The 13,982-nt window shown below is 36.2% G+C and overlaps 1 protein-coding gene across 1 annotated transcript; it reads right to left on the bottom strand.

The window, feature by feature from the left end:
• Window positions 1–11,058: 11,058 nt before the first annotated feature.
• On the bottom strand, window positions 11,059–11,847 carry LOC306883147 (transmembrane protein 271-like; the record flags this gene model as incomplete). The annotated part of the gene is made up of 1 exon (XM_079438259.1): window positions 11,059–11,847. The coding sequence occupies one exon, from the start codon at window positions 11,845–11,847 to the stop codon at window positions 11,059–11,061; it is 789 nt and encodes a 262-aa protein (XP_079294385.1).
• Window positions 11,848–13,982: the final 2,135 nt, after the last annotated feature.

Here is a 13,982-nt window from a genome sequence, read left to right as displayed (position 1 = left end):
CGGATGGGAATTAACAGAATTTCCCTGGATGTAAACTACATTCCGGATTCTCATTGGGAATCCGATCAAGCTTAAAAGGAGGAGGAGGAATAAACGTGAAGATTTGATCGCCACCATTAGCTTCACAAACGGCGGAAGTTTGGTTGCGCTGCTTGATGAAAGCTGAAATTGTCCGGATTTTGCCTTTTTGAGTTGAAAATCTCCTGCATTCCAGAGTTATTCTGTGAGGAGGGAAACTTTTCAATATTTTTTCGGAATAATAATGCTTCAAGTGCTCATTAATTGAATTGTGCCAACTCAAGCTAAATTGATAAAAATCAATATGTTCTGATATTCCAGAATTGTTTTATGTAGCACATTCATCTCAGTTGTTTGAGCCAATCAGGAGAGAATACAATATCATGTGACTTACATTATTAAGATAATTAAAACCTTGATCAAAACAAAAGTTTTTTTTTTTTTAATTAATGAACTTATGCTCACCGAGGCTGCATTTTTTTGATCAAGAATACAGTAAAACCAGTAATATTGCGAATTATTTTTACAATTTAAAATAGCTATTTTCTATTTAAGTATAATGTAAAATATAATTTATTTCTGTGATGTAAAGCTGAATTTCCAGTATCGTTAATCCAGTCTTCATAGTCACATGATCTTTCAGTTATCATTGTAATATGCTGATATTCTGTTCAAGAAACATGCATTATTATTTTTTAAAATTGTTAAAAATGTTGCTTTTTAATATTCTTGAGGAAACAGTGAACAGTGATTTATAAATATATAAATAGATGATCATTTCTAAATGCAAACATGAAATCATCCTATATTCCGTTAAAATATTTCTAAAATGAAATATTAATTTGAATACATTACGTTTGTTATTCATGTTAAATTAACATGCTGAAGCTTGCAAAAGACTTCATAGCAAGAGAGCAGGATAACATCTCTTCTCTCCTCAAGCAGGGTAAATTGAAAGCAGGAAGGCGAGCTCATGAGGAGAGACGGGACCTTGGCCAGTGTCCAGCTTTATCAGCGTGACGCAGTCGAGGGAACGCAGATCTGCCGTACACACACAATCACTCCAGGATTACAAGAACACATGAGTCAGTACCAGCAACTATAAATCCATGTCCACGCGGAATGATCTCATTAAATGCGTGATTAACAGCATGATTAATGAAAAATACTGCACTGTATCGTTTCTATGCCAACTGCTGGATAATCATTGTACTCAATGACCTCAAAAAGCTCGAAGACAATACGGTGAATCTCATGAAAGCTGCCAAAAACTTCTTGAGAAAAGACATATTTCACCTCCAAAAATAGGCAAAAGAAACTTTCAAATTTTCATTTTGATGAAAGAAACATTTTAGTGCTGATTTTCCCCCCTTTTTGTGTTGTGACACTATCTTCATGACACATTCATGGGACATTTTCACCAGTTCTCATTATTATGGAAAAATGTTTTTTGAAATGGATTACAAAAAGAAAAGAAAAAAAAGAAAACCATTACAAATATTAAACAAACATTTGATTTTAGCTAGTTGCCAAAGGCAACATTTCCCATTTAGTTTAAGTTCATGTACTTAAATAAAGAATTAAAATATAATATAAATTAAAAAATAAAATATATAGACATGAAAAAAAATGAATAAACTAGCTAAAATTGAAATGAAAATGGAAAATATAAAATAAAAAATTATTCTCTATAATAGTATTTCCCTGATACTAAAATAACACCACTCAAATGTGAACATAAGATAAAGTGTTTAACTGTCATGAAAATAATACTGAAATGCAATAAAATCTTACAATAAAATAAAAAAATAAAAACAAAGAAAAATAAATAAGAAACATATTTAGATTTTTTACATTGTGACAATGATTTTTAAACACATTATAGCCAATTATATAAATATATATATAAAATGTAAATTGTACATACATCTATTATTTACACACGTGGTCAGAATTGTTGGTACCCTTGGTAAATATGATCAAAGAAGGCTGTGAAAATAAATGTGCATTGGTAATCGTTTTGATCTTTTATTTTAAAAGATCATAAAAATCTAACCTTTCATTGGAGAATAATAATTTAAAATGGGGAGAAATATCATTATGAAATAAATGTATTTTTTCAAATACATGTTGGACACAATTACAGGTACCCCTAGAAATTCTTATGAGTAAAATATCTCTGAAATATATTCCCATTCATATTCACAATTTTGAGCACTCCAGGGTGATTATCAACATGAAATTATCCAGCCATGGCTTCCTGTTTCACAGAAATATAAATAGGAGGGAAAACAAAACAAAGGCAAAATTCCAAATTAATCATCCATCACAATGAGAAAAACCAAATAATATATTTCTGATGTGCAGCAAAAGATAATTGAGCTTCACAAATTAGTGAAGTGGCTTTAAGAAAAGAGCTAGAGCAGTGAAAATCCCCATTTCCACCATTAGGGCAATAATTAAGAATTTCCAATCAACATGAAATGTTATGAATCTGCCTGGAAGAGGATGTGTGTCTATATCGTCCTAATGCACAGTGAGAAGGAGCGTTTGAGTGGCTAAAGACTCTTCAAGGATCACAGCTGGAGAATTGCAGAAAAAGGTTGAGTTTCGGAGTCAGAAAACCTGATCAAACAGCACCTACATCACCACATGTTGTTCGGGAGGGCTTCAAGAAAAAGAAAAAAAAACAAGAAAAGAAAATGCTTTCACCAAAAACAATCTCCAGCATATTCAGTTATCAGACACGACTGGCACTTCAAATGGGACTGGCTTCTATGGTCAGATGTAACTAAAAAATTATCTTTTAGCAGCAAACACTCTAGATGGGTTTGGTGAACACAGGGATAAAAAGTATCCCATGTGTACAATGAAATATACTGCTGTATTTTTGATGTTGTGGGCCTATATTTCTGCTGGAGGTCCTGGACATCTTGTTCAGACACATGGCATCATGGATTCTATCAAATACCAGCAGATAAAAAAATCAATAAGTGACTGACTCTGTTAGAAATCTTATAATGGGCCATGTTTGGATCTTCCAACCGGACAATAATCCAAACACAAACCTCAAAAACAACACAAAAATGGGTCACTGAGCACAAAACCAAGCTTCTGCTGGCCATTCCAGTCTTCTGAAATGAACCCTGTAGAAAATGAGTGAGGTGAACTGAAGAGAAGAAGCACCGTCATGGAGCTGTGAATCTGAAGGATCTGGAGTGATTCTGGATGAAGGAATGGTCTCTGATCTCTTGTCAGGTGATCTCTAACCTCATCAGGCATTATAGGAGAACATTTAGAGCTGTTAAACTGGCAAATGGAGGTTTCAAAAAGTATTGAATAAAAGGGTGCCGTTAAGTGTGTCCAATGTGTATTAGAGAAAAACATTTATATGATATTTTCCCCCATTTTAAATTATTATTCTCCAATGAAAGGTTCGATTTTTGTGATTTTAAAAAAAAATAGATCAAAAGGATTAACAATGCAGATTTATTTCCACAGCCTTCTTTGATCATATTTACCAAGGGTACCAACAATTCTGACCACATGTGTGTTTGCATAATGGTAGCGCATTATATATATATATATATATATATATATATATATATATAATTTGTTTTTAAATTAAGATATCCAGAAGGCCTTATTATTTATCTTATTTCTTCCCTCTGAAATATGCCCAGCATGAATATGTTTTCATGAGATTCATCTGTTTAAGCATAAGCCGAAATACTTAAGACACACACAAGATGTAAAACTCATTTTGTCACATAGATGGGAGCGTAGAGCTTTAACGTCTAAAACAAAAAGCTTAATTCAAGAGTGGATAAACTTCCATCACACCAGCACCGCTTTATTCCCACAGCCACATGTGAAACATAACAGGCAAATATATCACTCCTAAAAATAGAAGCATCAAAGTCCATGAGGCAGATCGTGCATAACAAGTGCTGTTTGCTCTGAAGCCCTGATGGCTCTTCTTTCATCATCTGCCTTACTGGAAACGGTTCACCTGTGCAGAGACAGATTTCACTGCAGAGCTGGAGCTCAATCAGCAGCACACAACTATGAATCTCAACCATTCTCACGCTTCTATACTGCCTTAAAGAGACGCCTTAGAGCCAGTGTGAAACACAGACCCTATTTACTGCACCATTCATCAGTGTATGTTATTCCAGTGGCTAGTTTTGTTTCGTCCAGATTTAAGTCCATCAAATGCGACACAACACAATACCAGAATTTTTCAGCGTACAAAAATAAAAACGCCCTTGAAGTCAAGGACTGTTTTAAATCTATCATTCAGATGTCCAACAATATGCAAAATTATTATCCAAACACTAGCTGACTGAAAACTGGAATTTATAGTTCCAGTGTTTCCAATATCTCTAAATGTCAATGGTCTCATGCTTTCAGCTGGTAACAACTCACCACACAAAACACATTATAGTTGATTCTCACTAAACACGTTTAATCCTGCTTCGCTTGTATTTTCTTTTCTTTTTCATATTATTATTCATGGTTTGTCCATTTGGCTTGTAATTTGAGTAACTTATCAAGTGACCAAATTATGGTAGAGTTTGACCAAAATATGTTAGATTTAAGTCATTTAAAAAATAAACAGAAATGCCCTCAAAATCTAACTTTGAAATGGTTTAAAGATATCATCCAGAAGCGTAACAATATGCAAAATTAACAAGACGTAGGGTGAATAGGAAAACTGGAAAATGTATGTCTATATATAGTTATTGTGTTTTTAATTACTATAATTTGTCTAACTTCTATCAAGAGGCCAAAATATGGTAGAATTAAGTAATTTAAAAGGCACTGACCTGTGTTAAATCTACCATCCAAAGGCCCAACAATATGCACAATTATCAACACACAGGCTGAACAGAGAAATTGGTAAATGCATGCGTTTTATTTCTTGTGTTTATAATATCTCTTAATTTCAATGGTTTAAAGCTTTCAGCAAGCTATAATTTACCACATAAAACATTACAGTTTGGCATAAAATATTAATTCTCACTATACCGTATTTAATGTTGCTTGGGTTGAGTTTTCTTTTATTTTGCTTGTTTTTATTCATGGTTCATCCAGGTAGGCGTGTAATTTGACTAACTTTTATCAAGTGAACAAAATATGGTAGATTTAAGTCATTTAAAAGACAACACAACACAAAATTATTTAGCTACAAAAATGCCCTCAAAATCAAACACTAAAACATTTTACATCTGTCATCTAGAGCCCCAACAATTTGCTAAATTTTGATCAAGACACAGGCTCCTGCGTTTGTAATTACTTAAAATTTCTATGTTTTAATGCTTTCAGCTGGCAAAAATTCACCACACAAAACACATTCGGCAGAAAATGTTTATCCTCACTTAATCCAAATTTAATGTTGCCAGGGTTGTATTTTCTTTTTCCTTTTTCATAAATTTCTTCATGGTTTGTTCATGTAGGCATGCAATTTGACAAACTTCTGTCAAGTGAAGAAAAATGGTAGAGTATGTCATTAAAATGTGTTAAATTTACTATCCAGATGCCCAACAATAATACAATTATTACGAAGACATGGGCTGAATAGAAAAATTGGAAAATGTATGACTTTATAGTTCCAGTGTATCTAATATCTCCATGGTTTCATGCTTTCAGCTAGCAATAAATCAACACACAAAACACATTTAGGGTTATCAGAATTTTTTTTTTATCCTCACTAAACTCATATTTAATGTTGCTTGGGTTGTATTTTCTTTTATTTTGCATATTTTTATTTATGGTTGGTCCATGTGGGCATGTTACTTCAATAATGCGTCCAAAATATGGTAGAGTTTGACTGACAGACAACATTTGACATCAACAACAAAAGATATGGTAATATAGTGATATTCCAAAGAAAAAAATACTTTAAGCTTTCATCAAAATATGACTACTTCCTTTTTCCCGCTGACATCTCCAGGCCAGATAAATAACAGCCACTTTTCACAATTCAATAAATTCCCTAAAGGATAAAATCAAGTCCTGCCCTACATTTTTTTTTGTCTAGCTGAATATCCTGTTTCATTCAGAAATGCGTCATAACAGAGGTAAGTCTTCAAATAAGACTTCAGAGTGCTCAACAAAGCTTTTTGCAAGTCATTTGTGCCATTGAAGTTTCAAAATACAGTCCTGATTGAATGAGAATGGCCGTAATTGTAATCAGTATGAATGTACAGTTGAAAATTCTAACTAAAATTAAAAGTTCAGACTGAGAAAAAAAGCTGTATTTAGGGCCTGTCTCTTTGGTCTCTTTACAGGAATGAATTTGAAGAATAACAACACTGATAGAGTAATCATGACATCTCAGACAATTGACTCGTATACTCTAGTCTAGGGGAAAGGCCATAAACAGTCATTTTTGTCGGACAAATAAGCAATACATTCTGCATTAACCACTAGACTGTATATTTCATTATCAAAATTAAAGGCTGCAGGCAGATATGTGCAAAAAAGGCATAATACATAATAACAAATTAAAATGGGCAGAACATTGTGATTTCTTGTCCTGGTCATTTGAATAATAGATAACAGAAAATGGGCTGAGAACAAAGCAACAAGTAAATTGCATTACACATCGCTCACCTCCATTAGCTAAATTAAACCATTTCTGAAGATCTGCCATAAAAGAATGGAAAAGTCAACAGTGCAACCAATTTCAGAACTTTCACTGACCTTCAACAACATTTCCAGTGGATGTAACCTAAATTCAGATGTACTTTCTACCATTTTTCCTTATACCTTTCATCACCCCTATGAAATTTTTATCAAAATATATCTTTAAAGGACTTTTCACAGCTGGAAGCTTCTTACACCTCAGAAACACAATGACGGTATTCGGTTTCCCGTCATGCAGTTGTTATTCTGCACGACTGCCATTTTCAAAGGGGCATCATTTCCCTTCTAGGCTATTAATACATATTCAGAGGTCTTTTAGTTCTATTAATGATGAGCAAATTCTCTTGGGGAAATTGGGAAGTATATGCACTCTAAATGTGAACTGTTAGATCTCAATAGCAGATCAAACTTTGAGAAGGGTGACATTGTGAAGAAAAGCCCAACATAAATAAGATGCAAAAAGATTTGCTTAAAATATTTACAACCTCTCCTGCAAAATGCAACAGTCGCCATTAGATAAAGACCATCATGCATGAAGCAGATTTCAATGAATTATCTGAGTGCCACCATTCATTCATATCTGATCGATCACATTCAAGTTTGCTAGTTAAAAGAAAGCGTTGACTCAAAAATGAAAATTTGCTGAAAATGTACTCACCCTCAGGCCATTCAAGATGTAGATGTAGTTTTTTAACTATTAATTTGAACAGATTTAGAGAAATGTAGCATTACATCATGCTCACTAATGGATCCCAGTGAATGGGTGCCGTCAGAAGGAGAGTCTAAATAGTTAATATATATCACAATAATCCACACGACTCCAGTCAATCAGTTAATGTCCATGTGGGTGTATTTTGATGTGAGAGGACAACAGGAGACAAACTTTTTCACTGGAAGAAGTGTTATTATGGATTATGGACCATATTTTGGATTATATTTTGACAATGCTTTAAAGTTAAAATACCTTAATAATGGATTTGTTTCTTACAAACATGCAGCTTTTGGCTTCACAAGATAGTAATTGATAGGCTGGAGTGGTATTGATTACTTGTGGATTATTGTGATGTTTTTATCAGATGTTTGGACTCATTCTGACGGCACCCATTCACTGCAGAGGATCAGTCAGTGAGCAGGTGATATGCTACATTTCTCCAAATCTGTTCTGATGCAGAAACAAACTCATCTACAAGATGGATGGCCTGAGGGTGAGTACATTCTCAACAAATTTTCTATTTTGGGTGAACTATTCCTTTAACATGGCTCCATTTGCCTCTGCTGGCAGAAATGGTAACTACAAAATAAATAATCTTTCTAACCAAACAACTCCAGCAACTGACAAGCTGGATATGCTGAGAGAGAAGCATTGCTGTTTGTGCGTTTCACCTAAACATTCAGGGGCATGTTCTCCTATTACTCTGGAACAACACGATGCAGAAACATTAATAATATCCCAAAGTCACAACAGTGCTAAGCAGAACATTTCTGTCTGAATGGTAACACCTGTCATTTTAATGTTGCCAACAGCAATAGCTTTTTGTCTTACATTCCAGGGAAGAGGAAAACAAATCACAAGGCTGAGGATAAGATTTTAGTCCTTTCATAAAAATACACATGCACTGTACATATACTGCACACCACTCATCTAAAAACTCATCTAGAAAATCATCTAAAACACATTTTGATAAACGCAGATAATGTCCACAAGATAGGGTAGGGTCTAAAAGTGTGATATATAGTTAAAAATCTAATATTTCAAAACTGGAAAACCGTTCTGACTTTTCAAATTAAAGTAAACAATGAAAATTACATAAATTCTATTGTTAGGTGACTGCTTTTCAAACGTTTGGGGTCAGTATGATTTTTTAGAGAGAAATTAATCTGCAAGGATGCATTAAATTGATCAAAAGTGGCAGTAAAGACATTTATGTTATAACAGATGTCAAATAAATGCTGATCTTTCATAAAAGATCAGCTTTCCACAAAAATATGAAGCAGCACAACTGTTTTGACAATAATAAGAAATGTTTCTTGAGCAGCAAATCAGCATATTAGAATGATTTCTGAAGGATCATGTGACACTTTAGTAATGATGCTGAAAATTCATCTTTGCATCACAGGATTAAATTACATTTGAAAATATACAGTATTCAAATAGAAAAGAGTTATTTTAAATTGTAAATATTTCAAAAGGGTGTGTATATTCTGACTAAGATTATTTGCACATATCCTACAAATCCCAAAATGCTTTTTGGACCATCTCAAATCATTCTGGAGAACGTGAGCATCAGGCTTTCAGAGCTGCTGTCATTAAAGCAAACGACATTATGAAAATTGCAGCACTTTCACTCACGGTCTCAGACTTTTAGACCCCACTCTACATCCAGCTCCAGTAATGTCTCAGACAAACGCTCGTCTATTTAATCGGAAAAAGTCTCATCAGAGGTTTTGGTGTTGTGCCAAAGCATATAATATCCACTCAGAATAATTACCAGACTCAGGCATATTCTCGACGTGTTTGTAATGCATATAATACCTCAGAGGAAAAGCGCAGCTCTTTGAAAATCTCCCTGTGGCATTCAGTGAAATCTATTCAGATAGACTCAAAGAGATCTTTCAAAAACGCTAAACTGAAACGTATGAATGTGTTTGTTGCATTAAACAACCTGCTTTGCTTTGTACACCAGATCAAACTTGACAAACCAAGCAAATATGTGTTTCAAAGATTGGGTTGTTACATATCTAATTACATGCAGGTAGAAAAAGGGTCAAGGAACCATGGCAACACCTGCTGCAGGCAGACATGCTGTCACCTCCTGAGAAGCACTGCATGCACAAATGCATTAGTTAACCTGAACTCAACAGCAACACCAGGAGAGAGTAAATACACCTTTTATTCAGAAGCTAAACATAAGCAATATGGGGGAACACAAGAGAGCCACATCGAGAAAATACATGTGCATCCCTAGTCAAAAAATACAGTGTACAGGATTCCCAATGAAACTTCAATCCAAGTGTTGATCCTAAAGGAAAAATCCTACAGGAATTCTTATTTGATTCTTAGAGTGCTATTTGGAATTTCATAGGTTTCTTGCTACTGGACAGTGATAGGTGTTAGGTACTTTTTTGTTGGTCCTGATGGGAATTTTTTTGTTGGAATATAACATACATTTTGTACAAATGGACTAGAGCTGATCTGGAAAAACCTTCAGTCACAAAAACAAATTAAACTCTTATTTCACTCTGTTTACTTCAATGGCTTGAAGTGTTGGTGGTAACCACCAATGAATACACTAAAGGATAACCACACAACTGACATGTTGGGCATAAACTGCTGAAATGAAAAGAATTTCATGTTCTCCTGTAATTCTGGAACAATATGATGCATTAACATTAATAAAATCCCATAGTCACAACACTGCTAAGCAGAAATGTTCTGTTCAATGGGTAATGCCCATCATTTTAATGTGGCCAGCAGCAGTGGCTTTTTGTCTGAAACATCAGGGATGAAGAGATTATAAACAAATCATGAGGCTGAATATAAGACGTGTCGTTGCAGGCCTTTCAGAATACTTTTGATGTCCTACAGGGACATTTTTTCCAGTTGCAAATCATAATAGCCCGACTGGGAATTTTCCGGGTTTTCTGAACCCATAACACAATTATCTTTTTCATAACACAATTCTGATTCTCAATGATTATTTCTAAATCATCACACACCTTAACAATGAGTCAGAAAACAAATGTTCTTTCAGTTTACCTTTTATCATAGGCTCTTTTTGTCCTGAACTTCTTTTTGTCTTTGCCTCCTGTTGAAATCCCTTAAAACACATCCTTTATGGTCGGGTGCTTGACAATTATACGTGCAAATCTCTATGAATCCTGTACACAAGACTTTAGGATTTTGACTAGGGATTATTTGGGAATACAATCAATCAGGAAATTAAAAAAAAAAAAAAATTCATGTATACAGTACGTTTACTTTCTCATTTGTTCTTTTTGCCCAATTGGTAACTTCTTTTTGTTTTGTGCGCTGGAATACTGTAAGAAAATCAGGATCCTTTAGATTCCAAAAATTTCAATGGGCATCCTGTACACAAACCTTTGGGATTTAGACAAGGGATGAACTGAGAATACAATCGGTCAGTCAAAAATAATTTTTGCATGTATATTTAATCCTTTCAGTACGTTTACCTTCTCATAGGTTCGTTTTGTAGTTTATGAACAACTGTAGGGTTTGTTCAGAGCGCTGGCTGTATCCTCCACTGAATTAAAAAGTAAATTAGGCAACAGCTGGTCACCGTAATATAGAAATAATCGTGTCGATGCCAAGTTCAGCCTGCCGAATGCGTGATTGTCACTGCAAAACTGCAACTCGGTTCCTCTTCTTTGCTATTTGCTGCTCGCTTCTCCAGGGAATATGTCCTCGTAGGCAGGTGGCAACTCGTTGTGAAGCGGGTAAGAAAACGGGTACGTGTGATTAAGCTCCGGATTGGCGGGCGAATAGCCCGGCAGCTCCATGGACGGGTGACCCCGGCTTTGCACCTCCCCGTCCGCATCGTTTAAAGCGTGAAACACCGCCAAGTTGATGTAAGACACCGGCTGGAACTCCCTGACCGCGAAGTCGCGCTCCTCATTCAGCACGATCCGCGCGCTCCGCCTCTGCGTCCGGCGTCTCCGGTGAATCCGCGCCGTTTGGTAACGCTTGATGATCACCAGGTTCATCAGCCCCAGGAGGCACTCCAGAGTGTTAAGGATACTGGAGACCACCAGACCCCGCTGGTACACCTTGAGCCGGTCGCACGCCGGGTTTACATCCACAGAGTCCTGGCAATAGTGCGCGTACTTCCTCTCCACGAGGGACACCGTGTCGCCATCCACCACCGCGCCGGAGAACGCCGTCAGGACCCCCAAAAGAAACACTAAGATCCCAAAGAGGAAGAAATTCGCACACCTGGGCGTGCCCCGGCAAAAGACTAGCGCCACCCCGATCAGGACCTGCCCGAAAATCACCAGGATGCCCGAGTAGAACGCGCCGGCAGCGGTGGCCAGGTGGAAGTGCGTACGCACACTGGAGCCCAACGCTATGCATTTGAATCCCACGACCACGGCGCTCACGGCGCACACGAAGAGCAGACTGCTGGAGACGATGGTGCACAGTCCTTTGCCACTCAGCTTCATTATAATCCTCCTCTGCCTCCTTCATCCTCCTTTGTCCTCCTCGTCAGCTCCTCTGGAAGCGCTGTCAGTTGGTGACATGACTTGCAGGTGGTTGCGCTTCGGTTCTAGGATCTCCGACTCGCTCTTATTAATTATGGATAGGCTCCTTCTGCGGAAACGGCCCCCTAAATCCAACCCAGAGGTTGCGGTCACCTTCATGACCCTGTCGCTCCATCCATCCAGTCCCCTAAGGCGATGATGCGCATCCCTCTCTTTTGATGCTGGAGAGGGAAGTGTCCTCCCTCTCTCTCCGTGCGTTCATGCAGCACTGAGACCGAACTTGGGCTGGAGGCTGGAGATCAGGGGAAAGCGATCCGACCCCCTACTGGTCTCACTTACAAACCACTGTATGTGTCATAGAGGCTCTCGGAGTGTTCTTCGTGATGTCACGCTTTTAAATTATCCTTTCAGTTTAAATATAACAAGGATAACAGCACGAAATCGTCAGGCGCTACAGCAAAATATATTCATGACTGGAGCTCTATATACAGCGGGGTCCAAAACTCTGAGACATCATTGAAAACCCGGTATTGTTTTTTTAAATTTCAATATCCATTTCAGTTTAAATGTATATACCGTAGTACAATAAGTCGTTTTAGATAAATGTAAAAATAAATCTAAAATTTAAAACATGTAAATATAAAAGTTGTGTCAAAACGAAGCATCATTCTCATATCAGGCTGGATATTATATCTTCCTGTTTCTCAGCGTCAGTAAGCCATGGTTTTGTCAAAAGTTTCTTTCTAGCCTGCCAACTGGTCTGAAAAAACAAGCAAACTTGGCACAAAAAGTTATATAAATTCCTAAAAGCTTTTTTCTGTTCAACATTTGCCTCATAATGATAGAATAAATAAAATGTCAAATAAAAACATTTTCAGATTTTTGGACCATGCTGTAGATGTAAATGGGTAGTTAATGCACAAACCAACATCACAATTTTAAAATGTGTGTGAACATTTAAGGACAAGTTTATGTCTCAAGTTCACTAGAAACTGCAGTGTGACAGGTGCAATTTTACAAAGGAATTAGTACACTAATCACTGCAGTCTTTTAAATAATATTAGCTCATTAGAGCTGCATGCACAAATATGATAAAATAGTCAGAAAAATGCTATAGTTGAAAAAATTTGAGAAGTTAAGCACACTGCAGTACATGTCAAATTGCTAAAATTATGTCAACCACCCAATTGGGTACTTCATATGATTGAAAATTATATAAATTATAAAAAAATAGTTTTAAGTCAGTTATTTCTATCTTTTGCTGTAGAGTGTCAGAAGGAAATATCAGTTTGCATTTCATTGTAATAATCCAGTGAGATTTTTGTCTGACAATAGTCAGTGCTCCACACAGAGATCTGATCTCATCATCATCCAATCCAGTGAAGAAACATAACAAACTGACACAAACTAAATCCAGAAGAACTGTGGCAACGTCTCCAAGATGCTTCAAGAGACAAACCTACAAAGCTACTAACTATGCTCAAGTGCACCTAGAGCAAAAGCTGCTTTAAACACAAAGGATGATCACACCAAATGTTGATTTAATTTAGTTAATAGAAGCTAATTGATGAAGAAAATCTATTAATGGCATTATTTTTGATAGCATCCTCATTTTACAACATTTTTACACGTGCCTAAAACTTTTAACAGTACTAGCTTTGCAGTTAGGTTTCTTGAAGCATCTTGGAGACGTTGCCACAGTTCTTCTGGATTGAGTCTGTCTCAGTTTGTTCTGTTTCTTCATGTCGTTCCAGACAGATTGGATGATGATGATATCAGATCTCTGTGTAGAGCACTGGCTGTATAGTCAAACTCCTTGTGCAAACAATAATCACACTGGATTATTACAAATAATGGCAAAATGAATGCTTAGAAATGTAAGCTGATCTTTCCTACTGACACACCACAGCAAAAGATAGAAATGATTGACTTAAAACCATTTTTAGCTGGTGAAAATATTAGTGTTCTAATAATTTTGGCCACCACTGTAATTATCCACACTTTGCATTCCATTTCAACAAAACTAATTCACATGCAATGAGACCCAGACCCTTGCAGACAGTCTATAGTGTTTTCAAGTGGTTCAACTACATCTG

Source organism: Barbus barbus, assembly GCF_936440315.1.
Source record: "Barbus barbus genome assembly, chromosome: 17".
Classification (NCBI taxonomy): Eukaryota; Metazoa; Chordata; class Actinopteri; order Cypriniformes; family Cyprinidae; genus Barbus; species Barbus barbus.
The sequence above is the reverse complement of the archived record's forward strand: the minus strand, read 5'-3'. Positions and strand labels throughout refer to the sequence as shown.